The sequence below is a fragment of the Indicator indicator genome, chromosome 39 (assembly GCF_027791375.1).
Source record: "Indicator indicator isolate 239-I01 chromosome 39, UM_Iind_1.1, whole genome shotgun sequence".
Classification (NCBI taxonomy): Eukaryota; Metazoa; Chordata; class Aves; order Piciformes; family Indicatoridae; genus Indicator; species Indicator indicator.
This window is the reverse complement of record NC_072048.1, coordinates 400,380-425,642: the sequence shown is the minus strand read 5'-3', so window position 1 is coordinate 425,642 and position 25,263 is coordinate 400,380. Positions and strand designations below refer to the sequence as shown.

The following is a 25,263-nucleotide window of genomic DNA, read 5'->3' as shown; positions in this document are numbered from 1 at the left end:
GCACAGATGCTGGTGTGGGGAGACGTCCCTGCCCTGGGGCTGCTGAGGACAGCCAGATCTGTGCCCACAGCAGGAGCAGCGAGCAAGAGCAGGCAGCACCAAAACCCCTACTGCCAGCACAGCCCTGGCAGTGCCTAGGGCCCCTCAGCACAGCTCCGAGCTGCCTGCTCCTCCTGGCCTAAGGCGGAGAAGAGGCCTCAGCCCTCTGCGACAGTGCAGAGCCAGGAGGAGCCAATCCTCTCAGGCATCTGGAGGCAGCACTGAGCTCATAGGAGCCCCAAGGCTGTGGGGCCCTGGCAGGCAGGGAGGCAGCAGAAGCATTGGCAGCAAGCAGGGCTGCAGCCAGAGCCAGTAGGCACTTGGATGAGCAACACAAGAATAAAAAACCCTTATGGAAGGCAATTGAAAAAGGTTCACCCCCCTCTCCTCCCCAAGAGCCAAGTGGCACCACCCTGGAGCAGGAGGGTTGGTTTGGGTCAGACAAGGAACCGGTGCAAGGACCCCAGCCCAGAGCAGCTTGGGAGGCAGGAGGCCAAGCCCTGGCAGAGCTCACATGGGGGACGAGGCACACTCTGGAGTCTGCTCCATGTCGAAGGTCAGCGACTCTGTGAGGAGACACAGAAGGGGTTGCAGGGCCCAAGTGTGGCTACAGCCAGGCCCTCCCTGGTGCTGCGCCCCCACACTCACCAAACTGCCCTCCAGCCTTGGCCTCTGCGCCATCGCTGCTGCCGAACTGCATGAGGGAGTCCAGGGTGCGTGGGGACATGGGCAGGTCGATGGTGCTGCTGAAGGTGGTGCTGTCCAGGGGGGAAGCACAGAGTCCTCCGGGGTCAGGGCCTGGCCAGACACCCCCTGCTCCCCCCCTGCCGGGCCCCTGGCTGGGCACAGCCCCTCCCGGGAGCTCTCCAGAGCAAAGGGGCCCCAGGAAGGGGAGAGCTGCTGCCGTCAGGGCAGGAGCTGCAGCCTGGCTCAGCCCCAGGGCTGTCCCATGCCTCGAGTCCAGGTGGTGGTGGGAAGGAATCCCCCACCTGAAGTGAGGCTGAGCACACAGATGCCCCCCAGCACCCCCAGCCCAGGGACACTCACGGGGTGACACAGATGAACTTGGTCTTCAGATATGGAGCAGCACCTGCAGGGGAGGGAGCAGCCCAGTCACCAGCTGCAGAGGGGAAGGCCCCAGCTCTGCAGGGTAGTCCCACAGACAGCACCAATCCTCAGTGTCTGAGCCCCACGGAACTGCAGCCCCAGCCCCACACTGCGGCTGTGCCCTCCAGGTCCAGCACAGGATCCTGCCTGGTGCCAGCTCTCTCCCCAGTGCTGTGCCCAGAGCTTCCCCACGACACAGGAGCTGTGCAGGAGCACAGAAAGTCAACAACTACCTGAGTCAGTGGCCTCAGAGTGCTCCTGGCTCTCAGAGCGGCAGTATTTCCCAAAGGCCTCCTCCTTGGGGATGTCTGGGTACAGGTACACCAGGGGGGACACCAGGATGTTGGTGGCATCCATGATTTTGTAGCCCATGATGATCTCAGCAAAGGACATATTGTTCAGCTGCTGCTTAGTGTAGGGCTCCACCGACTGGATCTGGGTCTTCCCTGTACAAGGAGCCTTCAGACCCAGGGCAGGACAGCCGTGGGCAAAGGCATTCCCCAAGCACCCCAGCAGCAGCAGCAAGGCCAAGACTGGCATGGGGCTGCGCCTCAGCAGGCACCTGGCAGACCACGGGGCAGGATGGGAACCTGCCAGGTGGCTTCAGTGCCACATGGGCAGCAAATAGGCAAGGACCAGCAAAGGGCAGCCAGGCTCAGAGAGGCAGAGGGCTTGGCAGAACAAGAACCAAGTGCCCTACCAGGGACACTTTGGAGCAAGCCTGGCAGTGTGCCCAGGGCAGCAGGCACAGGACGTACCACTGATGTCCTTCTCCACCCAGGTGAAGGTGATGCCACCCTCCTTGCTGCTCTCGCTGAAGCGCAGCAGGAAGGTGCCTGGCGGCTTGGTGCTGAGGATGGCACGCTCCCGCTCCTTGCTGATGAAGCCCATGATGTACCTGGGGGCAGGGCAGAGAGCCCAGCATGGGCACCTGCAGCAGGCACCGCAGCAGGGCCTGGCCTGGCTGCCAGCAGAGCCTTTGCCAGTTTCATTTCACAGCACGCAACAGGGCCTGGGCAGCAAAAGCATCCCAGGAACCACCTGCCCCTGATGCAGGCACCTGCTCCATCTGCACAGGCCTCAGGGGGTCCCTCCCAAGGCCCAGCCCAAGCAGGAGCCTCTGGAGTGCTGCTGGCCAAGGCTCACCCTTCGTTCCACAGCGCCAGGATGTACTTCTTCACCAAGTCAATGATGTTGTCCAGCCAGACCCAGAAGGAGAAGCCTTTGCCAGCCATGTTCTCCTGAGGGAGAGGGGGGACACACGCTGTGAGCATGGCTTAGAGGAAGGGAGGAGCCAAGAGAAGTGCTGGGGAAGAGTGGGAATCTGACCTTGCAGAACTTGGCCCAGGTGATCTGGCATCCGGAGTAATTCACACCTGGCCCTGGCAGAGGACATCAATATTTGGAGCTCTTCTTCCAGAGATGTCACTCCCAGGGCAGCCCAAGGTTTGTGTTGTTTGGGACACCACCAAGTGACTGTAGACTTCAGCTCCCCTCCCAAACCACAGGATTCTGCTCCTGCCCAGGGCGCAGCAGGGACAGGCAGGACACTGGCACCAGCTTACCCAGGAGCTTCTCTGCCAGAGTTGTCAGCTGCTCGATGCTGAGCCCACGCTTCGTGGTGGAGGAGAACTGCCAGCTCAGCACCTCTGCCACCTGGTCCCAGGTCCCGATGGGAGGTTTGGTGAAGAAGTTCACATTCTGCACAAGGGAGAGCAAATACAGCCCTGGGCAGCACATGGAGCAGAAGCAGGGCCAGCTCCTGCCCCAGCCCTGCTCCCTTCTGCCCACCTGGCCCCAAAGCCTGAGCACCACAGCCTACCCTACCTTGGGGTTGTTGGTCAGCATGTTGTACCACAGGATGGATGCCCAGGCATTGGGCATCTGGCAGATGTTGGAGATGACCACCACAGGCAGCGAGTGAGTCTACAAAGACAGGGTGTGACCAAAGGCTGGGACATCTCCCAGGGCCCTCCACACCCAGGCCTGCAGCAGCAACTAACCCACAGCTCACCTCCAGGTCGATCTTCAGCCCCTGGTGGTACACCTCTGTCTCGAAGGTGATGAGGTGCAGCTCTTCAGTGACGATCAGCGAGGCCTGGGGCGGCACAGACCCCAGTGAGCAGGCAGCAGACACAAGGTCATCAGCCCCAGTGCTGCTGCTCAGCTCTGCGTGGCCAGGAGTGCTCCAGCAGCTGCCAGCAATGCCAGGGGTGGTCCTTGGCCAGCACCCTCGTAGCACAGGTACCAGCAAAGGGATCTGCCAGCCCCGGCCCCAGCACTCACGTCGCAGTTGGCTCTGCCGCCGTTGCCGCAGCGCTGCTCCCGCAGGGTCTACAGGGACAAGAAAGGAGCTGAAGCCACACCACAAAGGTCACAACCCCAAGAGGAGCAGCCCAAGAGCTCAGGGAACCTACCAGGTGTTTGAACTCTGCTGAGAGGCTGCCATTGTTCGACTCCTCCATGTTCATCACCTTGGTGTTTGTCCCTAGGATGTTAAACTTGCGGGACCTTGGCAGAGGAGACAGATGTGGCTGACAGGAGCCTCCCAGAGCCAGCAAGCAGTGGGATGTCTGCCAGAAGTGAAAGCAGGAGAACCCTCCAGAACGTTGCACTTACCCCCGAAGTGCTGCAACATCCCCAGAGTCCCTAGGGAAAAGGAGAGACATGGTCATGGCTGTACCACAACATCAAGTCCCACAAGCCCCTGAGGCTGTCCCCACCATGGGAACAAACCCTTGGGACCCAGCATCACCCTTGTACCCTCCCCTTGGACTAGGGGTCAGGCTGGCCCTCAGACCAGGGATGGAGCCTGGGTCAAGAGCAGAGGAACAAGTCCCACTGCAGTGCCCCCAGCACACTGGCACAGCGCAGCACTCACTTGTCAATGCAGACTTTGATCTTCAGCTGGTAGTTGAGCTCTGGAAACTTGACCAACAGCCTGCAAATGGTCAGCAAATGCAGAGCATGAACATCCTGCACTCACCAGCAACCCCAGTGCAGCAGCTGGCACAGAACACAGCTGGAGAGACAGCAGAGCTGCCCACATGCCCCACACCATGGAGCCCAAGGGGATGTGGCCTCACTCAGCTCCTCTGGTTGGACTGCACCAGGACTCCCCAAGGCAAGCTGGGGGCTGGTTCCACACCAGCACCCCTCAGGATCAGGACCCCACTGTGCCACCCCTGTGCTGCAGGACTAGGGGACAGTGACCCACCTGACTTTGGTGGTGAACTGGACACCAGTTTTGATGACTAGGGGCCGGTCAGGGTGCATGGGCATGCAGGGTTGCCTCTCCACCACGAAAGCACTGCAGGGAAGGGCACAAGAAACAAAGAGAAGCCTGAGGCCTGGCCCAGTGCGCTCCCTTGCCCACCCTGGTGCCCAGGGCAGCGCCCCACAGCTCCCTCCCAGCCCTCAGCACCTCTTCATCAGGTTGCGGAACAGCTCCACGATCCTCTCCTCCAGCATGGGTCGGTGCTGCACAATTGGGTCACCCTTGTAGGACACCTTCTGCTGCAGCTCCTCCAACTTCTTGATCTGCTGCCGGGTCTGCAGCTGAGATTCAGCCAGGGAGGTTATCCTAGGGGAGCAGAAGAGGCAGGGTCAGCTTTGGCTGCTGAGCTTAGCATGGCTGCAGCCTGCAGAGGCTTCTTCTGCCCCCATGGGTGTGAGATGAGGCTGCTTGGTGCCAAACAGGCAGAGCACATAAGGGGTCTGTGGTGCCTGGCCTAGGGTGTTTTCGTAGGCCATGTTCTAAAAGAAATCTGCAGGTTCTGCAGAGCTACAGCAGGAACAAAAACTTCTTACAACAGCCTTAAATGCCCATGGGCCTGGGGCCAACCCTTCCAGTGCCAGCAGCCCAGCTCCTGGGGTCTGTTCACGCTTGCAGGCACCAGAAGGCGTTTTGCAAGGAGGTTTCCAGAGGCAAAAAGCTCTTCACCAGTGCAGGTGCCACCTTTCTAGGGACTGGTGTGGCCCCCAGCCAGCCCCTACCAGTTCTCCAGGCGGTCCAGGCAGATGTTGGGAGGGCCACCAATGCAGGCAATCTGCTGCCGCCTCTTCCAGTCTGCCAGCTCCTCATCTGCCAGCATCTTCTGCACATACTCCATGGCCGAGAGCAGCCCTGCCAGCTCGCTCACGATGCCCTGCCGAAAGCCAAAGCACAACCTTCACCATCTGCAAGTTTCACATTCGCAGAGAAGCAGCAGCCCAGGGCAGTGACCCCAGCACTGCTCTGGGTTCTGTCCATGAAGGATCCCCAGATCCACACCCAGGGGTCAGCCATGACATACCCTCCGCATCTGGTCCAGTGCCGTCAGCATCTGCTCCAGCTGCTGCATCTTCTGCCGGGTCACAGATTGGTTGTTCCCATTCAGGTCCTGCATGTCTGCAGAGGGCAGAGCTTCAGCCATGCACAGGGACCCCCTGGGCCTGTCCTGCCCTGCCCAGCAAGGTGCTGACAGAAGTCTGTCAAGCAGCAGCCCCCTTGGAAAGCCACCACCTCCTGCAGGCCCCTGCCTGGCTCGGCCCTGTGCTCAGCACCACCACCCCCACACCCTTGCCCTGTCCCAGCCAGAGCTCTGCTTCAGCCCCCCTGGAGGCAGCAGCAGTGGCAGAAATAATGCTGGAGATTTCTCCACTTGCCAGGTTAAATGTCCTCAGCCTGAGCAACCCTGCGGGTGGGGAGGAGGCAGCAAGGCAGGAACATGCCCTGGGGATACACACTTTGCTTTGCCAGATGCTAATGAGCTGCCATTACCTCCCTGGCTCTTCAAAGTCTTGTAGTTAAAATCAAAATCATCCTGGAGGTTCTCTACCACTTTCATCTTCTGCTCCAGATCCTGCAAGGCAAGAGATGTGGATCTACCCCAGCACCAAATCAGCATGGAAGGGAGTGGCAAAGGTGCCCAGCAGACACCTACCTGCACCCTCTTCCTCACATCCTGCAGGTGCTGCTCCAGCATCTGCTGCTTCTCTGTCACCACAGCTGCTGTAGGATGTGTTGCCTGTCCTCCTTGCTGCAGAGGGGGCAAGGAGGACATCAGAGCAGGGTCACAACCCAGGGGTGCTCCCCTCCAGCCTGAGGGGGTTTAGCAGGAAGGGTCTTCATCCCTTCAGTTACAAATGCCCACACAGCCAGCTGCTGGCAGCACCAGTGCAGGGTGCAGAGGTAAGAGGAGGGACAGATGCACCAAGCTAATGCCACCCTGAGCAGGAGGCACCCAGGCCACATCCCAGCAGGAAGCAGTTGCTGCCCAGAGAGCAGCCTGCAGCTGGACCCCAGCAAAAGCAGCTGAAGGAAGCAAGTGAGGGCCTTGGGACTACAGCTGCCCTGCAGCCCCAGCACACTGCTGGGCAGGGTGGGGCAGCAGACCCAGGGCACCCAAAGCACTGACCTGGGCTGCAGTGGCAGCTGTCTGCAGCAGCCGGGACTCCTCCCACAGGCAGCGAGCCACGATCCGGGCGATCTCCATTGGCTTCTCCAGGTACCTGCTCTGTTGGGATTGTGGAGCCCCGCGGTCAGCGGGCACAGGGCAGCTCCGGGGGTTGCCCACCCCGCAGGACTATGGGCCCTGAGCTGGGCCCAGCAGCTGCTGGACCTCCATGGGCTCCCTGCCAACCAGTGCCTCCCAGTCTCACCTGCAGGAACTGCTTGATGCGGCGCAGGTTGTGCTGGTAGAGGACGTTGGACTCCTGCAGGAAGCGGCTGTACTGTTGGTCGATCTCCCCAAGCAGGTTGTGGAACACCAGCGTGGCATGGGACTCCTTGCTGGCAGCGTATGCCCTGCACCAAGGGGCACAGGCCTGGGTGCTGGCAAGGGGCAGGGCGGCTCGTGCCCACTGTCCCCTTGGGCAGCTCAACGTGGCAGTCACCTTCCTACCCTGCACCAGAGCAGGCCTGACCCGCTTCATGCCACCGAATGAGTTCCTGGACTGCACGCACAAGAGCAGGGCACAGAGAGGTTTGGGACTTGGGCACAAAGCCTGGCAGTCAGCCAAGCAGGCAGTGCATACCAGCCCCACATGCTCTCTGGACAGGATCCAGGAACTGGGTCTCCGTAGCAGCCTCCTTCACAACACAGGCAGGTGTGGGGCAGCCCCACACAGGAACCCCTCTGCTTCAGAGCAGTCCATTCCCTGGTCAGGGTCTGACAGAGTCCTGCTCCCCTTCATGCCACAGGAGCCCCATGGGGAGACCAGCCCCACAATGCCAAGAGCCCAGGGACATAGCAGAGCTCCTCCAGACCTGCTATTCCCCAGGGTGTCCCAAGCAAAGCCCCCACACTGGCATCTCACAAGGTCTTACCAGTCCTGGCTCTCGATCCACGGGGCCAGGAACTGCCGGAGCTCCATGGGGAAGCTGTCGCTGTAGAGCTGGTGGAGCTGTTCCAGGTACCTCGTGTCAAGCTGCTGCAGCTGGTTCCACTGCGCCATCCTGGCCAGCTCCGGAGACCTGGCACACCGGGCAAGAGGCTGCTCAGGGCTGGCACCCTACAGTCTCCAGGCTCCCTTCCAGCCAGCTGCTCAGCAGGACCCAGCCATGACCTTTGGTACCAACTTCTTCCAGGCCCCCTCGGGTGTGGCAGCCCTAGCCCACCTCTGCCGCGGGAGGCAGGGAAGCAGCACAGAGCTTACTGGAAGCGGAAGGCGGAGACTGCCAGGAAGCAGCAGAAGGAGGAAGGAGCAGGTCTGGGCTCAGGCCTCGCCTGCCGATGGGAATCGACCCAACGCTGATGAGGGGGCAGTGGCAAGGCCCAGAGCTCTGCCCCGGCAGAATCAGTCCCTGCAGGGACCTTTGCTTTTCCCAAAGGTCACTGCAGCGGGCTATGCACCGGTGCCAGCTGGGCTGTAGGGACAGGCAGACAGCCAGGGTGCCAGCAGCTGGCACAGACAATGCCACCAGAGCAAGCAAGGGAGCTGGCAGCAGTCACCAGTCCCAGGCAGGTCCTGGGCTCCATCCCACACAGTGCCGGTAGCAGAACCAGTGGGGAGCAAACCATAATGGGGGCAGCCCCGAGGAGCCGGTACCAGCAGCTCTTCCACCATGGCCCCACACACAAGAGTGCTGCCCCCCGAGGCTTTCAGATCCCTTTGTGCTGTGCTCTTCTGAGCTTTGCTGCACCTCAGCCTCCCCCACATTTCTGGATGCTTTTTGTAAGAGGGAAAAAGGGCAACAACCTGCTGTGGGCTGGGACACAGGTAGACACAGACACTGGTACCTGAGGTGGAGTTAGAGGTTTTTAGAACTTCACAGCACTGAATAGTCCCAGAGACAGGAGCAACATCCCCAGACTTGAACCTTGAACACCAGCCCTCTGGTGCATCCCCCCCAACACCACGTGAGCCCAGCCTGTTATCAACAGTGCAGGGAGGAGGCAGACATGATCCAGGCAAGAGCCTGTAAACAACAGACACTGCTCCAGCCTGGCAGTGAGACCCAGCTGGCTGTGACAAGGCCACTGCCACCCCAGAGTTTTTGCTGCAGCTGCAGGCCAGGCCAGGCTGGGCTGTTAGCCACAGCTCAAAGCACAGCATCAAAGCCCCCATTTCACAGCAGCCTTAGCTCTTCGCTGGCCACAGCTCCAGCTGCAGTGGCCTGGGGTCCCTCCCTCCACACAGGCAGATGCAAGGGTGCCCACAGCCTGGTCCTGGAGACTGCTGCTGCAGCCTGACCCCTGTGGAACTGCTGCTTCTGGGGGGAAATCCCAACAAACACACGGGCCAGGCAAGAGCTGAGAAGCTCCAGGCCACCAGAGTCCCCTGCCTGCGGTGAGCTCAGCCACCTCACTTCCTCTTGCAGAACCGTAACAGCAGCCCCAGGGTGGTGCTTCACCAGCCCCTCCGGAAACAGTGGCGGCTGCCCCGGCCCCTGCCAGCGCAGCATCCCCAGCCCTGAGCTGGAAGCCAGGGACAGGTGCTGCAGAGTCGCTGCTGCGGTGTCACCATCGCACCGGAGCCAGTGCACAGGTACCAGCGTGGGGTGGTTCAGGGACAGCCGTTCCCCACCAGGCTGCAGCAGCAGAGCCAGACGCCCCTTCCCCGGACCCTGATCCGAGCCACAGGAAAGCCGCAGTCCAGGCACGCCGGGGCAGTGCTGAGGCCCAGCCCGCAGCGCAGCGGAAGGCGAAGCTCCCAGGCTGCCGTGCGGCGGCGCTTGACGGGGTCCCGGCCACAGTCTCCAACAGCTGCGGGACAGCCACGGTGGCAGCAGAGGCCGCGGCGCCAGCGCTCCGCGGGGTCCCCTGCACCGCACACCGCTGACCGGACCCCTGCAATGCCTGTCCCAGAGGAGAGGGTCCCCCTCCAACACTTTGTGCCATCACAGACACCGTGTTAGAGATGCTCGGACCTCATCAGCCCCAAAGCCCCACACAGGAGATCCCCCCGCAGCCGGCCCCGCCGCCAGGGTCTTCTTTCAGCTAGGTTTAAAGATCCCAAGGCTAAACCTTTCCGACGGCACCGGGCTCGCCCGTCCCTGCGGTTCGCCTCTCCTCCCACCGCTGGAACGCAGCCAGGGAGCAAGCAAAGCAACCAGGGCCAGGCACTGCATGATGCAAGCCCAGGGGTAAACACGCTGGAAGCAAAGCTGCTAAAAGTAGCTGAAGAGCTACAGTTCATCTTTCTTTAGCTCCCCTGCAAGGGCAGAGCACGAGAACCGGGCGAGCTCTGCGGTGGGGCTGGCAGCTCGGCAGAGTCCTTGGCCTCACGGAAACGGCTGCGGCCCTGCAGCAATCGCGCAGCTGCCTCCTGGCTGCTTCCCGTTTCTGGGATGCAGCTGGGAACAGCCCTCACAACGAGCAGCAACGACCCCTGAGGGCCCCGAACGGCCTGTGGCACTCCCGTGCCTGCGAGGCCACAGCAGGAGGCAGCTCCGGTCCCCGCAGCGTCGCACAGGTCACGTTCAGGGAGCTGTGACAGCGGGAGCTGACACCAGCGGGAGCACCACAGCCACACAGCAAATGCCAGCAGCAAGTCACAGGAGCTGCTGCCCTGCTTCCACACAACCATGAACAGGCTGATGGAAACCTGCTCCACAGCAACATAGCAGCTTCACCGCTGCAGGCAAAGAGTGAGTTGTGAAAAGGCTCTGGGGAGGACTCGGCTGGGCCCCTTGCAGTGTTTCCAAAGCCAGGCCTGGGGCTGGGAGCAGAGCTGCAGGAGCTGCAGGGCTTGTGGAAGCAGCAGGGACAGCACGGGGCAGGCTCTGGGTGACCTCATGGCTACGATGCCAGGTCCCCGATCAACCACCATCTCACAGCTGGCTGCTTTGCATCACGTTTCAGCCACTCTCCAGGGGCCATCCAACACCTAGAACTGGCACCACCACCCTGGGCACCCTTGCCCAGCTCATGCTCCTCCTGTCCTGAGCCAGCACCACACCTGTGGCTGCAACAGATGCACAGCAGAAAAGGCCATGCTGGGCAGGGATGGTGTGCACTGTGCTGCAGGTGGACAGCTGATGGGCAGCATGGAGGGTGGCAGCAGGCAGGAACAGCGAAGCACTGCAGACCTCCCAGGGCACCCTTGCTCAGGCAGCCCTGCGTCTGTGGCCCGGTGGGCACCCTGTGGTCACACCTCCCCAGAGCAGCCAGTGTGGGGTCCCGCTGAAGCCAAGCCGGGTGGTAGCTCTGGCCCTGCGTTCTGGCCACTCGCTGCCCGAGGAGCACATCCAGGCTCCCGCTGGGTCCCGGTGCTTCTGAACGTGCCTCATCCCCAGCCCCACGCCAGTGCCCAGGAGTCCCAGGGAGCTCTACCAGCCCCTGGGAGCTGCCCCTGCCCAGCAAGGATTTGCTCTGTGCCTGCTGGGAGCTGTGGGAAGCAAAGAAATCCCTTCTGCAGCCAAACCTCGGGATTAGATCAATTAGCGGCTCCCTAATTAGGGCTCTCCGGGAGCACGGGGTGCGGCCCTCACCGGCTGCCGGGCTCACGGTGGCACCAGGCTGCGCTCTGCCACCGACACAGGCCACAGCGGGACCGAGCTGCCGAAAATGAAACCGTCGGAGCTCCACTGCGCCGGCCCAGGCGACAGGACGGTCCCACCCCGCGGCGGGGCTGCCGGGAAAGGCCCCTGCGAGCGGCCGGGGCACGGCATGGGTCAGAGGCGCTGCGGGAGCGGCCCTGCCATAGCAGCGGCCCTGCCCACCCTGCCCCAGGGCCCCTCGGCCGCCCTCCCCTGGTTTAGCAGCACCGAGATGAGCAGCGCTGGCCCCCGGGGACACCGGTGCCCTGTCATCGCGTCCCGAGCCCTGTCACCCGCCGTCCTGGTACCAAACAACTCCCGTGGCCCAGCACTAACGGGCCCCAGTCCCGGCCGAGCCCCTCGGTGTCCCCCCAGCGCTCACCGACGATCCGGGGCGGGGCAGCGGCTCCCGGTGCCGGCGACGGTCGCGTCCAGATCCTGCCCGAGTGCCGGGAACCCTGCAGCGCACGACCCCGCCTTAGCGTCACGGGCTGCGCCGCCAATGGCGGCGCGACCCCGCGAGGCACCGGACCCGGCGGCCAATCGGCGAAGCGGGGGGGCCTGCCCCCTACCGGCTGTTCCCGGATGGTACCGCCTCCTGCCGCGGGCGCTGCGGGGCCGGGGGCGGGCACGGGGGGGGCAGCGGCTGCCGGGAAGCGCCGCGCGGGAAGCGCTCCGAGTTCCGGGCAGCGCCTGACGTCAGCGCCCGCCGCCGCCACCGCCTCTTAAAGGGGCAGCGATCTCGCGCCGCACCTCGCCCGGCAGCGCCCCCGCGTGGACAGGGACAGGGCGAGCCGGGAGCGCTGCGGGAGCGGCGGAGCGGCTGGGAAGTGCCCGGCGAAACAGAACCCGGCGGAGCCGGGGGTGGTCAGCACCGGCTGGAAGTGATCCAAGTGGGTAAGAAGGGCAGCAGCATCCTGGCTTGGATCAGCAATGTGTGGCCAGCGGGACCAGGGCAGGGATCGTCCCTCGGGACTAGGCACCGGAGAAGCCACACCGCGAACCCTGGGGTCGGTTTTGGGCCGAACATTGAGGGGCTGGAGCGTGTCAGAGAAGGGCAATGAAGCTGGGAGCAGCTGAGGGAACTGGGGTTAAGTCTGGAGGAGGCTGAGTGGAGACCTCATTGCTCTCTTCAACTCCCTGGAAGGAGGTTAGAGATAGGTTGGAGTTGGTCTTTTCTCCCTAGGAACAAGCAAGAGGTCAAGAGCAAACAGCTTCAAGTTGCTCCAGGGGATATGAGGAGCCGGACACGCCACGCAGGAGCCGCACGCTGGTGGTTTACAAAAGAAATTTTATTTGCTGTGCTGCTCTCCGGGACGCAGCCGCGGGAACGGCCCCGGGGCCCACGCCCTCGGCACCGACCTACGTGGAACAATCACGGGAGAACCGGCCACGGGCCCGTGGGAGGTTCCGTGGGGAGGTGAACCGCGGGCTGGGGCTGATGCTGGGCTGGGACCCACCAGCCCGCAGGCAGGAGGCCTGGCAGGACCTGTGGGCAGCCGGGAGCTGGTGCCTCCTGACCCGGAGCAGGAGCCTCAGGGCCACTGGCGTCTCAGCAGCTGCCCCCAGCCTGCCATTGCCTGGCACCAGGGACCGGCGTGGGTGCTCCTTCTCCGGTGATGTCCCAGATGCCAAGGCAGGCCCCAGGAGTGTGGGCACCGGAATGAGGCCCTGGGCCGGGGACAAGCTGGATGCACTGGACAATAAAAAGGAAAATAATTCTGCGAGGAAAAGCAAGTTTATGTGTTCAGTTAGGTTGGCAAGAGCAGCCCTGGGGGGCACGGGCTGGGGAGGAAAGCGGCTGCACAGCAGGCAAGGGCTGAGCCTGGCATGCAGGTGGGATGAGCACAAGGGCTCTATCCTTTCCCTGCCTCCAGGATCAGCCCCATGGGCACACCCACAGCCCCCTAGGGAAGCAGCCAAGGCAGCTTCTGCCTCACTGCCTGCTCCCTCACAGGGTGGCCACTCCGAGCTGTACCAGGTCAGTGCCCTCAAGCTGCAGTGTGATACCCTGGTGCTGCCTGGCTGCAGGGGACAGGGGGGGAAGCTGCAGAAAGTGAGAAATGGGGAGGAAAGCGCAGGATGTGGGCATGAGCCTGAGCTGTGCTGGGACCCTGGGAGGAAGCAGATGCTCAGAAACACTCAAGGTTGGCGCTGACCTGGTGTCAAGGCTGCTCTGACAGTGAAGAGCCTCACGTGGCCTCAGCACATCCCATGCCACACTGGGAAACCAGCCACAGATGGTGGTGGCTGCTGTGGCACCGCTGATAGCTCAGCTTCACCCATCCTCTGCCCACCAGCAGGACTCGTTGGGCTCTTTCCTTGTGTTCCAGGGGCATTGCAGCTCTGCTGCCCTCTGAAAGTGCTGCCAGGCCAGCCAGATGCCTGCAGCAGTGGGCACGTCACCTGGCGCAGGAAGCAGAGCGGGGTGCAGGGCACAGAGCTGTCTTGACACCAGGGCTTTGCGCATGGAGGATGCTGGAACTCTGCAGGCTCCTCTTGCCTTGAGCACTCTGCAGCTGGGCAGGGTGCCCGCGGGCAGGCGCCAGGTGGCTCTTAGACAGGAATGGTCTCCGAGGGTGATTCAACAGTGTGAGGAAGAGTCCTGTGTGCCCTGTGTGTGCTAAAGCGAAGATACAAAAACACCGCAGCCAAGCGGGCGGGGGGCGGCGCGGCTCCGGGGGCAGGAGGGAGGCATCGTGTGCGGTGCCCCGGGGCAGCAGGGCAGAGGGCACTGCAAACGCCGCCCGCCCCCGCCCTACTCGCTGTCGCTCTTGTCCACCAGCACCGCGTCCGACTCCTCGGTGATCTCCAGCAGGGTGTGCACCTCGGGGCTCTCCCCGCACAGCAGATCCGAGTTTTCGCCCTCCTCTCCGCCGACCTCCACCAGCTCCGTGGCCTTCACTTCCACCTCACCCTCTCTTATTTTCTTGACATGGAAAGTGAAGGGTGGGACTTTGTAGACGGCTGTCTTGGACCTGGCATAGATGGTGTGGTCAGGAGTGAAAGACTTCCTCAGCTTGTCCCGAGAGGTCTTCATCTTCTCTCTCCTCTCACTAGTCACAATCTTGGTGCCCAGCTTGTTCATCCTCTTCTCCAGGTTGTGGCGAGTCTTCTCCAGGTTGTGTCGGGTCTTCTCCAGGTTTTCCTTGGTTTTTAGCTTAGTCTTCTCCATCTTCTCCTTTGAGAAAGCCTTCTTAAAGTCATCCACTCTTTTCATGCCACTCCTTTTGATGCGCTCTGCCCGGGACTCTTCAATAATCTCTTCAATCTCCACCTCTTCATCCGAGGAGAGCTGGATGTGGTCCTCCTCTGCATGGTCCTCACCCACCTGCACTTCTTCTCCCTCACCTTCCTTCTCTAGCTTGTCACCCTCCTTCAGAGACTTGCTGATGCTCAGCTTGGACGGCAGCTTCACTTCATCCTGCAAGACACAGAGTGGAGCCCGTGAGACATAAACGCCCGGCCCAGGAGCCGCCCCCGCGCCCGGCCCCGCCGCGCACCGAGCCCGGGCGGCACAGACCCAGGCGGCGTCGGGCCCGATTCATCCTCCCGGCTCATCCTCCCGCAGAGCACCCGAAAAGTGGCTGCAGGGAGGCTCTACTCTGCCCTGCCCGGGGCTCTGCGGTGCCTGCGCTCAGTTCCAGCAGCTCTGCTCACTCTGGGATGGCTCCAAACCCGCCCTGGCTCCAGCGGTGCCGACAGAGCGGCTCTGAAGCTGGAGATTTCCGTCCCTCCCCTGCCCAGGTCACACTCCTGTCCCCTCCGGTTCCATTTCCATCCCAGGACCTGGCCATCACACCCCCCCAGCTCCCAGGACAGCCCCCCCCACCCTGCCGTGATGAGGCACAGGGAGCCCACGGAGCAGCGTGACCCCAGCACCCTCCGGTGCCAGCAGGAGCCCCAACCCACAGATTCCTTCCCGATCTGCTTTTCTCTGCAAGCCCACCGGCTACCCGTAGGTCTCCAGCCTGGCCAGGGCCCAGCCCACGATGCCCGAGGCTCAGTGGGCAGCACAGGCTGGAGCCAGCACCCAGCCACAGAGAGCGCCGGCTGGCCTGGCCACCCTGCTCTGAACCTCCCCAGGGCCTGCAGGATGCATACGTGGGACTGGGCATTCCCTGGGGTCCCATTTCTCCACTGGGGAAAAAGGCAGGGGATTTGTCCCGGCTGTATCTGAGTGCGGGGGGCACGGTGGCCCCAGGATGCACCGGCCGGACTGAGGGTGAATTCATTCAGCTTCTCGCCTCTCCCGGGTCAGCCGAGTCTCTGATGCTGGGGCAGAGGACAAGCATGTGCCCAGTGAGGGGCATGGCTCTGTGGCAGGATTGGTTTTCATCCCGGCAGCACATCGCGTGCGTCCCTGTTTCCAGGAGTCACCTCCCTGTCCCCAGGACAGGCTGGAAATAGCTCAGCGCTGCACCAGCCACAGGTGCCGCCCAAGGCTCGGAAATTTGCTGCCCGGGTGGGTTAACCCACGGAGCTGCTGGGCTGAGGTGTGGAGGCAGCCTGGGCAGCAGGAGCTAGCCTCAGCCCTGGGGCAGGCCGAAACAGGGGGATCCCAGGGCAACACTGTCAGGGGCACAGCCCAGTGCAATCAGGCGCAGAGCCCGGGGCACCCTGAGTGCTCCGAGTGCGGCAAACATCAGAAGCGACTCCGCTTCCGCGGGCCCGGGGGTGCCAGGAGCAGAGCTGCCCCGGGCCCCGCAGTGTGTCTCCGGCGCAGGGCTGCAGGCTCCACCTTCCACAGCTCCTCACCCTCGGCAGATGTTTTCTTCATTCCGTTGGCCACTGCAGGCCAGAACAATGCACAGCCCTCCAGAGGCCAGCTCGGAACAAACCCCCACGCTGCGGGTCTGGGCTCCTGCTCTCCACAACAACACCTGCTGGAGCAATCCCAAAGGCTCGGGGGACCCTGCCCCACCAGCCAGAACATCAGGAACTCCATCCACTTCCTTCCCTGGAGTCAACACAATGAGCCAGAACAAAGGCATCCCCTGCCTGGCACGGCTGCCCGTGGACACGGGCCACATTCTGCACACCCAGATACCGATCAGCCCTCGTCCCAGAACACGTCTGCAGAGACACCACCCCAGAAGCTCCATGGCTGCTGCATAGAGTCCACCTGCATCTGGGGACTGTCCCTGCCCTGGCTGGTGCAGGGCACAGCTGCTGGGAGCACTCCAGCAGCCCTGGCAGGTTGGGGTCATCCCCTGGGCCCTCGCTGGGGATGAGTGTGTCACTTCTCAGCACGCCCTGTGTGTGTCCCTGCACCCAGGTGCTGCCCAAATGCCACCGAGGGTCATGTGCTCCTGCTCCAGAGGGGTTTCACCCATGGAGAAGGGTGGGCAGAATGTGCCTGCAGACACAGCAGGTCTGCCTGTGGGACATCAGGACCTGGCTGGCACAATCGGGACCCATCCCAGGCCCAGGGGTGGCTGCCACCCAAACCCCTGCCCGGGGCCATGTCCCATGGGCTCTTCACTTTCTTCCCCTCATGATTCACCCGGAGGAGCCAGGCCAGGCGCTCCACCAGCTGTGCTGGGAAAACACTGACCCTGGCAGTGGGTGAGTCCAAAGCCTTGGCTCTTGGCATTCCTGCCTGTTGGGTGTCCAAACCCTGCTCCCAGCCAGCGATGCAAACCCCTTCTGCTCCCCAGGGCAGCCCAAATCCAGCTGGCACAGACAGGGGCACACAGGATTGCTCTGGAGGTTTTTGTTCCTGCTCTATGCCCAAAGCCGAGCTGTACCCAGCAGCAGGGCAGGCAGTGTGGGTGTGCTGGGACTGTGCTGGCTGCTCCCCGATGTACCCCAAGCTCAGCTCCAGTCCAGGGTCTATTTCTTTTTTACCCATTTGCCCCCCTCCTCCCCTCAGGCTGACACAGCCCTGCCACCCTGCTTGGCACAGACCCATTACCCTGGGGAGCTCCACCGGGCTGACAGAGCCAATGGGACTGGATCAGTCCATCTGAAGTCCCTGTGGATGCCCGCAGGGGCCCTGGTGCCTGTACCCAGCTGGCTACCAGCTGTCATGTGCTGGGTGCTCCGTGCTGCTGCTTCAGACAGCTCTGGGCCCTGAGATCTGTGGGCAGAGACCTCCATGAAGGGCTCTTTATCTGCAGCTGCAGCTGCAGCTCCCTGGCACTGAGTCCCAAGTCACCCCCAGGGGTAGGTTGGTTGCTACAACAGAAGTAAACATTCCCCTGCCCTATAAAAGGCCAAAGAGGCACCAAGTTGAGTGCCATTCCCAGCCCAGCAGAGCTCCTCCAGAGCTGCAGAACCACCAGCAATTTTGGAAGCACTCCTGAAGCTCAGGAAGGGTCCCTGGGCTGCTGCTGAGGCTCCTGCTATGAGCCTGTGGGAGCCCAGAGCCCCAGGACTGCCAGCCACAGCCATTTCCAGCCTGAAGGTTTAATGGAAGGTTTCACACACAGGAGTCAGCCACAGCTACAGCTCATCTCCTTCAGCTGCTGCAACACAATCCCAGCAGCAGAGCTGAGCCTAGCTCACATGCAGCTCTGACATGCAGGACACCACAAGCTCACATCCCCAGGCTCTGCTCTGGCCCAGAAGGGCTGATCATAGCTGCTGCCAGGCAAGCTGGAGCTGGAAGCATGCCTGGTGCCATGCCAGCCCTGGGCAGGGCAGACAAGCTCTGGCCTGGGGGAGCTTGAGGGAGGATTAGAAGCATCTGGGCAGAAAGCAGCCTCCCAGGTGAGGTCAAGCCCTGTCAGGGGAGCAAAGGCTCTGCTCTGTTGCTGTGGTAACTGTTGCACTTTTCTGTGCTGCCCTCTCCCCAGTGCCCTGGGAGGGAGCATTCCTCAGCAGCAGCAGCACCAGCACCAGCAGCACCACCACCAGCACCACCCCCCCCACCCCCACCCCTAGAACCCCTAGCAAGCACTAGCAGAGCCCTGGGGCACACGGCTTGTTGGAGCAGATTTTGCTGTGGACAATGAATGCCACTGCTGCCAGCCTGTCACCCAAACCTGCCTCTGTTAATGTCCCCTCACTCCCTCCCCTGGGGTCAGCTTCCCACAGAGCCTCCAGTTCCTGGGCTAAGGAATAACTGAATCACCTCTGCCCAGCTCCCAGGCCAGGCCATTCCCACTGCCTGGCATAGCTGACACTGCTGCATGACCACCCAGAGGGCACTTCTCCAGTAGCCACATGGTGACCTGGCACCCTGCTGCCACAGGGCTCTGGTGGCATAAGGCAAGTGTCAGATGAAGTCTGCTCCAGCTGCAGCCTGTGCAGAAGCCCAGTCCCCCATGACCAGCACTGGGGCTGAGCAGGGCTGGGTGCTGAGCTCCCCTCAGACAGCAGCAGGTTTGGGCCACAGGCTGTGCTCTCTGCCTCTCTTTTGTCTATTTTAGCTCTTTCAAACAGCAGCTCCAAACCATTTCACAAGCACAAATTCAACCCTAGAAGAAGCCCAACGAGGGAGGTGCTACAAGGCCCTATTGAAGAGGGAGAAGCTGAGGCTCAGAAGACAGGGATGATTTGCCCAATCACAGCTGGCACCAGCAGAGCCACCTGCCCCTGCCTGCCAGCCCTTCACACAAGCCACAGAGCAACTCCTGCCTGCCAGGGCATAGAGGCAGCACATGGCAAGTCCTGTAATGCCCAAGACAAAACCACAGCTCTGCACCATGCACTGCAGCAGGCAGAAGGCAGCAGGCAGCAGCAGAGGCATTGCAGAGCTGTGGGCTAGCAGCAGCCACAAGCAGGCAGAGGCAAAGGCTCCAAATCAGCTCTCAGAACTCCAGAAGAGGATCCAAATGATCTTGAGGGGGACTCCTGCTGAGCCCTGCACTGCTGCTTCCTCGCTGTCTTCTGCTGGTCTGGGCCATGGCAGCTCCCCACGTGCTCAGAGGGCAGTCCCTGGCGAGGCCTCCAAGCGCACCCCTGGCATCTTCTGTGGCTATGGCGAGGAGAAGGGTGTTGGCATGGCCCTGGGAGGAGGCACCAAGGGAGAACCCACCTGGTCCCATCAGGAATCTGACCAGCAACAGCACCCAGAGTTATCTGGATTAGCATGGGAGCAGGCAGAGAGAAGAGGCACAGGAGGCAGTTAGTGAGGGGAGAAGCCAGGCAGGAAGACTGGAGAGAACAGAGTCAGTGAAGGTTCATCAGAAGGAAGAGTCCTTCCTTAAAGGAGATGCATAATCCCTTCTGTGGCTACACCAAACACCACCACAGGGGCAGATCCTGCTCTCTAGTCATGCTGCTGCCCACAGAGTGCTCTGCAGATGTCACCAGTGTCTGTATGCAGCCCCAAGCAGCCCTTGCTGGTCCCTGTGGGGTTGTGGTCAGAGATGCAACCCCTCCGTTCATGGCTCCTGCAATAACAGCTGGAGAGATGGAGGCAGCTGGGTGTGACTCCAGACCTCGCTCCTCTGGCTGTCCCCCAGCCCACTGCTGGCCACCACCCAGCAGCTTGCAGAGGCTGCACTCAGGAGAAGAGCAAAGCTCAGCGCAGAATTGGACACAACCTTGACTCCGACATTCCAAATCTGAACAGATTTGAGCTGCAGCAGTGCCAGGAGGTCCACACAGAGACACCTCCAGTCCTAGAGAGAAGACTGCAGTAAGAAATCACCAAAGAATGCTGCTGAAACAATGGGAAAGCTCTGAAGTATGAGGGGGAAAAGCAAAATAGCTGGGGATTAGGTAACGTGGAAGGATAAAGTTGCTCCCTCTCAGGCAGCACCTCCCTGGCCAGCCCTGCCCTGCCCTGCCCTCTGCAGTTTTCAGTATTGTGCAACCTCCTTGGCACAGCCTCCTTGGCACGTTCCTGCTACAGGCATGTCCCCTTACCCTGTGTCCTGGGAGCTATGTCCTGAGAGGCTGCAGCCCCTCCAGCAGCCAGCCAGGACCAGCAGCCTGGTACCATGCTGGAGCTGGCCCAAACCTGGCAGGGAAGAGCAGGGGAGGGCAGGGCTGTGTCTGGCAAAGGGCTTTTGCCTGGGAGGGAGTGAGGAGAAAGGCAGAGGTGTAGGAAACAGAACTAAACAGACTGCAGAGGGCAGGGGGGGATTGCCTCCCCTGACAGCCCTGGTCCCAGATGCCTTTGCTCTCAGTGCTGCTTCTCCTGGCTGAAGCTGTCCCAGCCCAGAGCCAGCTCTGAGCAGCTCACCAGGGAGTGTGGAGTTTGCATCAGACAGACCTGTGCTGGTTCTGACCTTAGTATCCTCACCTAAAGCTAAACATCCTGCATCTTCTCATTCTAAATATTTGGTTTTTCCTCCCTGACACAGAGCATCTCCGGCTCTGGGCTTTGTCTCACCTTGCAGCTAGCAAGGCTCAGGCTGCTGTGGAGAGTCCAAGGAGAGCAGAGGGAGGCTGCTCTCACCTCGGGGTGCTAATGCTGTGCCCTGCCAGTGGATGGAGAGCAGCTGAGTGCAGCAGGACAGCCCAGAGGAACTGAGCTGCTGCACTGTACCTCTCCCTCCCCCAGGGACATTCTTTCAGTGTGAGCTTGGCTGCCTCCGGGGCAGCTGGCGCTGCCTTGGGGAGGTGGAGAGCGGCTGGGTGGGTGCAGGGCTGGGGCTGCCTTGCATGCCCTGTGTTCCCCGCCCGTCACAGCCCTGGGCTCCTGGGCTTCGCCAGGCTCTCGTCTGAGGGACACAGGTCTAAAAATGAGGCAGTGCAGGGCCTGGCTTCCCAGGCTATGGTGTTCCTGAGTGGGTCTGAGCGCCCCCCCAGGCTCAGCACCCCGTAGCTTGGCCCTATAAGGCACAGAGTGGCACAGCAGCCAAGCTGTGCTATTTATGGGCTACTTCTGTACTTCTGTCCCAGCCCTGCCCACTCTCACCCTGCACAGCTCAGGCTCTGTGCTGCTCTCACCCTGCCCAGAGAGCTCCCACAGCACCTTGGGCTCCAGCAGACACCCGAGGAGCAGAGGAGCCCCCCGGGACCCCCAAGGTTGGAGTGTGGGCAGCGGCCTGGCCGCAGGCAGCCAACAAAGAGCCCTCTCTTGGTACCAGACAAAGCTGGACACCACCAGCCAGACCTCCCTGAGCCCAGCGCCCACAGCAGCCTCCAAATAAAGGCCCAGAGCACTGCAGGGGCTCCACCCTCACCTTGGGGCTGCAGGTGCCTGCCTGGCTGTGCCAGGCCCCCAGCATGGGCAGGGAGCAGCTCAGCCTGGAGGCAGCAGCACTGCAGAGATATGAGCACTGCCATGCGCCCAGTCCCGAGCCTGCCACTGCCCAGGCTGGCAGCAGCTCCCTGCAGGGTACATCCGCTGGTTAATCCTGAGCTCTGGTAACCAGCCCCAGATTCCTGCATCCTAAGCCCAGGAACTCTGGGATGAAGTCACCTTGCTGGGGTTTTGTCAGGCACTGCAGACAGATCTGTTGGTGTCCTAATTTCTCTGAAAGAGCAGAGCTGGGACAGCATCATAAAGGACACAGGGGAACTCTGTTCCCAAGGGCTGCTAAGGAGGGCAGGGAGCCACTCAGGATCAGGCTTTTCAGGAAGGCAAATCCTGTCCCTGGTGCCAGCACAGTACTGCCAGTCTTGCCACGGCTGGGCCAAGGCTGCTCCCTTTGCTTTAGCTTCAAAACAAAAAGCTATGGGAATCTGGGGTTGCTTTTCCAAGTTTTACCCTCAAGCTCCAATTCCCTTGCTGAGCTGACAAAAACCTCTGTCCTGGGCAGGACCCAGAGTAGTTCCTGGCAGCTCCCAGAGTGTGAGAGAGGGAGCAAGAGGCTCACATGGAGACTGGGCACTGCGAGAAACTGCCACAGACATTCTGGGCTGGCCCCAGAAGACATTTTCAGTCCTGCCCTTCCTGCTGCAAGGTCTGAAGCTGCTCAGGCAGCAGCTTCAACACTGGCACAGAGAGATGTTAGCAGAGGGGTGATGCAGGGGCACCCACAGGGCCTGTTTGGTCATCTGCTGTGCACAGCCTGAGGAAGCTCCACTCCTGTCACTGACTCCAAAATCCTGCACCTGCCAGGAAAACACAAAGGGAATAAAACCCCCAAAGCCAAAAGCAAAGATCCTGAGCTCCTCCAGAGCCTTGAGCAGCTTCAGAGCAAAAGGTCTGCAACAAGTCTGAGAGACTCCTGCACTCTGTGGGTTGTTTTCCCTACACCAAGCCACAGGATTCAGGTTTATGTTGGCTTCTCTGCAGGGCAACCCACAGACCAATGCAGCCACTGAGCAGCCTCACTGCCAGCCCAAAGAGAGCCAAGGGAGCTCAGTGACACAGCTGGAACCATTGGAGGTGTCTGTGGCCCAAAGCTCTCCACTTCCATGGCAGGCAGGAGGGCAGCTGCAGGAATATCCCAACTTCTCCAGGGCATTCCCTGTGATCCAGACCTGGATGCTGAGGTCCCACTGTGCAGGTCAGGACTGGCAGCCCCTGCTGAGCATTCCTCACTCAGCCCCTTTAATGCTATTCCTGACAAATTCAAACACCCAAAGCCTGCCATGGGTTTGGGGGTTCAGCTTAAGCACCAAGTTTGGAGGAAATCAAGAGCCCTTTGGTTGCCCCAGCTGTGCACCTCACAAGCTTCCTGCCTGCTGCTGCCCACCCTGGGGCAGGGGCTGCTCAGGTCCTGCAGCAGCAGCAGGGCTGGCCAGAGGGCACAGAAGCCTCCATTTCACAGGGAGCAAACCCAGAGAGTTATCAGCTGTGCTCTGCGGCCTTGCAGTCAGACCACACCGGGCTCCATGCTGGGACACTTCCAAATTACAGATCACTCCTTTTTTCCCTACCATCTCCGTGACTCACAGCTCCCTGCCGTGCTCCACTACCAGCTGCTGCTCCCAGGGGCTGCTCTGTCCTCACAGCAGCGAGAGCACTGCCCCTGGCTGGCTTTGTCACAGACTCTGCTCCCCGTTCACAAGCAGCAGCAAAGCAAAAGGGGCAGCTCACAGCATACACCCTGGCCCTGGTCAGGATGCTTCCAGAGCACACAGAAGCTGCCACTGCTGCAGCCCACAGAGCATTGTGCTGATCTTCAGTCTGATCATCCTGCAGTGCTCAGTGCCCCTGTAGCACAGTCAGAGTGATTCTGTTTTCCCAAGGACAGATTCACCCTCCCTGCAAAGAGCTTGCAATAAACACAGAGCAGTAGTCAGGATACCCCTGTGCTGTGGGTGGGCTGCAAGGTGTCAGCCTGGGGCACAAATGCCTCAGCTGTGAATCAGTTACCCAGGCCCTGTGCTCACTGCGTTCCTGAGCCTCTTAGGACCAGCTCTCCCTTCAGACCTGCTAGGAAGAGGAATTGTCCCTTTTTTTTTCTGTCTTTCTTCACTCACCCTCGTGATCAGCACTGGATGTCTCTGGCTGTCCCTGAGGCTATTATTAACACAGAGGCTTCTCTCCCAGTCAATCACTGATTCACTTTTCTCTCACAGCACAGTTTGCTCTGGTAAAGACAATGGCAGAAGCTTAGCCCTCTCTATATATTCTTTAATATTAGAGGAGAAATCCACACCAGCAGAGGGGCACCAGGCAAAGCAAAGCTGCTACTGATTCCAGGCAACTGGGAGATCCCAGCCCCGCAGGCTGCAGCAGGAAGAGGTAGGATCTGCCCCAGTAGACCCAGGTCTGAGGAGCTGGGGGAGCTGTGCCTGCCCTGCCACCCACCTGCCCTGGACAGTGAGGCTCACCCCAGCTGGGGTGACAGCTCCCAGGTGCATCTCACAGCCCTGAAGATCGTCCCTCTGCATGCAGCAAGGCTCAGGCTGCCCCTCAGCAGGAGGTGCTGGCAGGCAGACCCTTAGTTCCCCTTCCAGAGCCTCCTGTTCCTGTTGCCTCCGCAGCCCAGTGCTGTAGTCAGGCTACTGTGACACTGCTGCTCTACGCAGCGAGGGCCCCAGGCCACCCTCACCACCTCCACCAGAACTCCTGCTCGATGCAGCAGCTCTCTCAGCCCTCTTCTTTGGGGGTGACAGAGCCACTTCAGATCACCCCAGCTTGGGCTGCCACAGCCAGGGGAGCTCAGGCGAGCCGCGGAGCTACCACGCAATGTGACAGAGCCCTCAGCCATGAATCCACCCCCGGGGCGGGCCATAGCCCAGCCAGGCAGCAGCTCCTTACCTGGTAGATCATGACTTTGAAGTTCCTGCGCTTCAGGAGCTCCGCTTCGTTGGCCTCCAGCTTCTTGATCTGCCCTGCCTGCTTCTCCAGGTTCTGCCGCACGCTCTTCACGTTGACGCTTACCTTGCGAACCTTCTCCAACATCTTGTTGACAGTGTTGCTGGTGGTGGTGTGAGCCTTGGTCAGCTTGGTCAGCTCCCCCTGGATGCTGGTCACTGCGCTGTCCATCTCCTGCTGCCTCTCCTCCAGCTGCGTCTGGGTCAGCTGGATCTGATCCACCGCTCCAATGATCTTGTCCAGCAGGGTCAGCACCATCACGCCGTTGATCTGGTCGGGTTTGATCGGGTCCTCGGGAGCCTGCTCCTCGGAGGCTTCCGAAGCAGTCGGCGGTTCGATGATCTGCAGAGTGGTGTCCTCCATGGTGGCCCCGGAGTCCTGGCCAGCGGAGCGCGCAGAGGCTGTCAGGCAGGGAGAGCGCAGGGAAAGCTGAGCCCCAGGCTCGGCTCAGCTCTGCGCTGGGAGCGGCGCCAGGAGCGGAGCGCGGCGGTGCCTGCGCCGCAGTTCAAATGGCAGAGCCCCGCGGGGCCGGCCACCAAAAGTGCCCCGCGGAGCGTCGCAGACTCAGGCCATTGGCTGACTCCACCTCGGCTGCAGCACCGCCGCCAAGCCCCTGTTGACCCAACCCTCCCCCAGATGATCCTAAGAGCTGCTGCGGAGGCGAACACTGCCCCGGCTCGGCCGGGGACGCGCCGCCTGCTCCCCCCGGGTCCAGAGAAAGGGAGAGCATGGGAGGAAAAGATAAAAACCCTGCACAGGGGCCGGGGAAGCGCCAGGCGAGCCCCGCCAGGGCACAGCCCTGAGCCGAGGGAGCTGCTCCCAACAGCCGCACACCTCGGTGCAGCTGCAAAGTTGAGATCCTCTGCCAGCACTGAAGAGTTTTTTTCCAGGCCTCTCAGAGTCTCATTTTCACAAACATTGGATTCACAAACATTTGAATTCGGTGATTAGGGACAACAAGTCTGGATCACAAAGATGCTCCTTGGCCATGTGTGGATGCACACAGGAGGTGGGCATAGGGCCCACACAGTGAGTA

At 61.4% G+C, this 25,263-nt stretch overlaps 2 protein-coding genes across 12 annotated transcripts; both read right to left on the bottom strand.

Annotated features, from left to right (window-relative positions):
* Window positions 1-238: 238 nt before the first annotated feature.
* STAT3 (signal transducer and activator of transcription 3) lies at window positions 239-7,584 on the bottom strand. Of its 11 annotated transcripts, none has more exons than XM_054396734.1 (23): window positions 7,457-7,584; window positions 6,790-6,934; window positions 6,546-6,644; window positions 6,072-6,167; window positions 5,909-5,990; window positions 5,442-5,536; window positions 5,143-5,294; window positions 4,571-4,729; window positions 4,364-4,456; window positions 4,028-4,087; window positions 3,766-3,795; window positions 3,564-3,657; window positions 3,433-3,480; window positions 3,161-3,244; window positions 2,974-3,072; window positions 2,712-2,847; window positions 2,476-2,528; window positions 2,293-2,387; window positions 1,905-2,044; window positions 1,377-1,592; window positions 1,087-1,129; window positions 688-797; window positions 239-605 (listed from the first exon to the last, which is right to left on the bottom strand). In XM_054396734.1, the coding sequence occupies exons 1-23, from the start codon at window positions 7,582-7,584 to the stop codon at window positions 550-552; spliced, it is 2,313 nt and encodes a 770-aa protein (XP_054252709.1). In that variant the 3' UTR covers window positions 239-549. The 11 variants fall into 11 exon arrangements, with proteins under 11 accessions (XP_054252709.1, XP_054252711.1, XP_054252710.1 ...); XM_054396736.1 differs by having other exon boundaries at window positions 688-785; XM_054396735.1 differs by having other exon boundaries at window positions 1,380-1,592.
* A 4,805-nt stretch (window positions 7,585-12,389) lies between these two features.
* CAVIN1 (caveolae associated protein 1) lies at window positions 12,390-24,715 on the bottom strand. The gene is made up of 2 exons (XM_054396806.1): window positions 24,171-24,715; window positions 12,390-14,534 (listed from the first exon to the last, which is right to left on the bottom strand). The coding sequence occupies exons 1-2, from the start codon at window positions 24,588-24,590 to the stop codon at window positions 13,869-13,871; spliced, it is 1,086 nt and encodes a 361-aa protein (XP_054252781.1). The 5' UTR covers window positions 24,591-24,715; the 3' UTR covers window positions 12,390-13,868.
* Window positions 24,716-25,263: the final 548 nt, after the last annotated feature.

Excerpts from the sequence above, each read along its gene's own strand:
- STAT3 (XM_054396734.1), bottom strand. The coding sequence starts at position 7,584 with ATGGCGCAGTGGAACCAGCTGCAGCAGCTTGACACGAGGTACCTGGAA. Across the intron at positions 3,245-3,432 it reads GCGGCAGAGCCAACTGCGAC|GCCTCGCTGATCGTCACTGA; the intron begins GTGAGTGCTGGG and ends GTGCCGCCCCAG. Across the intron at positions 3,073-3,160 it reads GGCTGAAGATCGACCTGGAG|ACTCACTCGCTGCCTGTGGT; the intron begins GTGAGCTGTGGG and ends CTGTCTTTGTAG.
- CAVIN1 (XM_054396806.1), bottom strand. The coding sequence starts at position 24,590 with ATGGAGGACACCACTCTGCAGATCATCGAACCGCCGACTGCTTCGGAA. Across the intron at positions 14,535-24,170 it reads TCAAAGTCATGATCTACCAG|GATGAAGTGAAGCTGCCGTC; the intron begins GTAAGGAGCTGC and ends TGTGTCTTGCAG.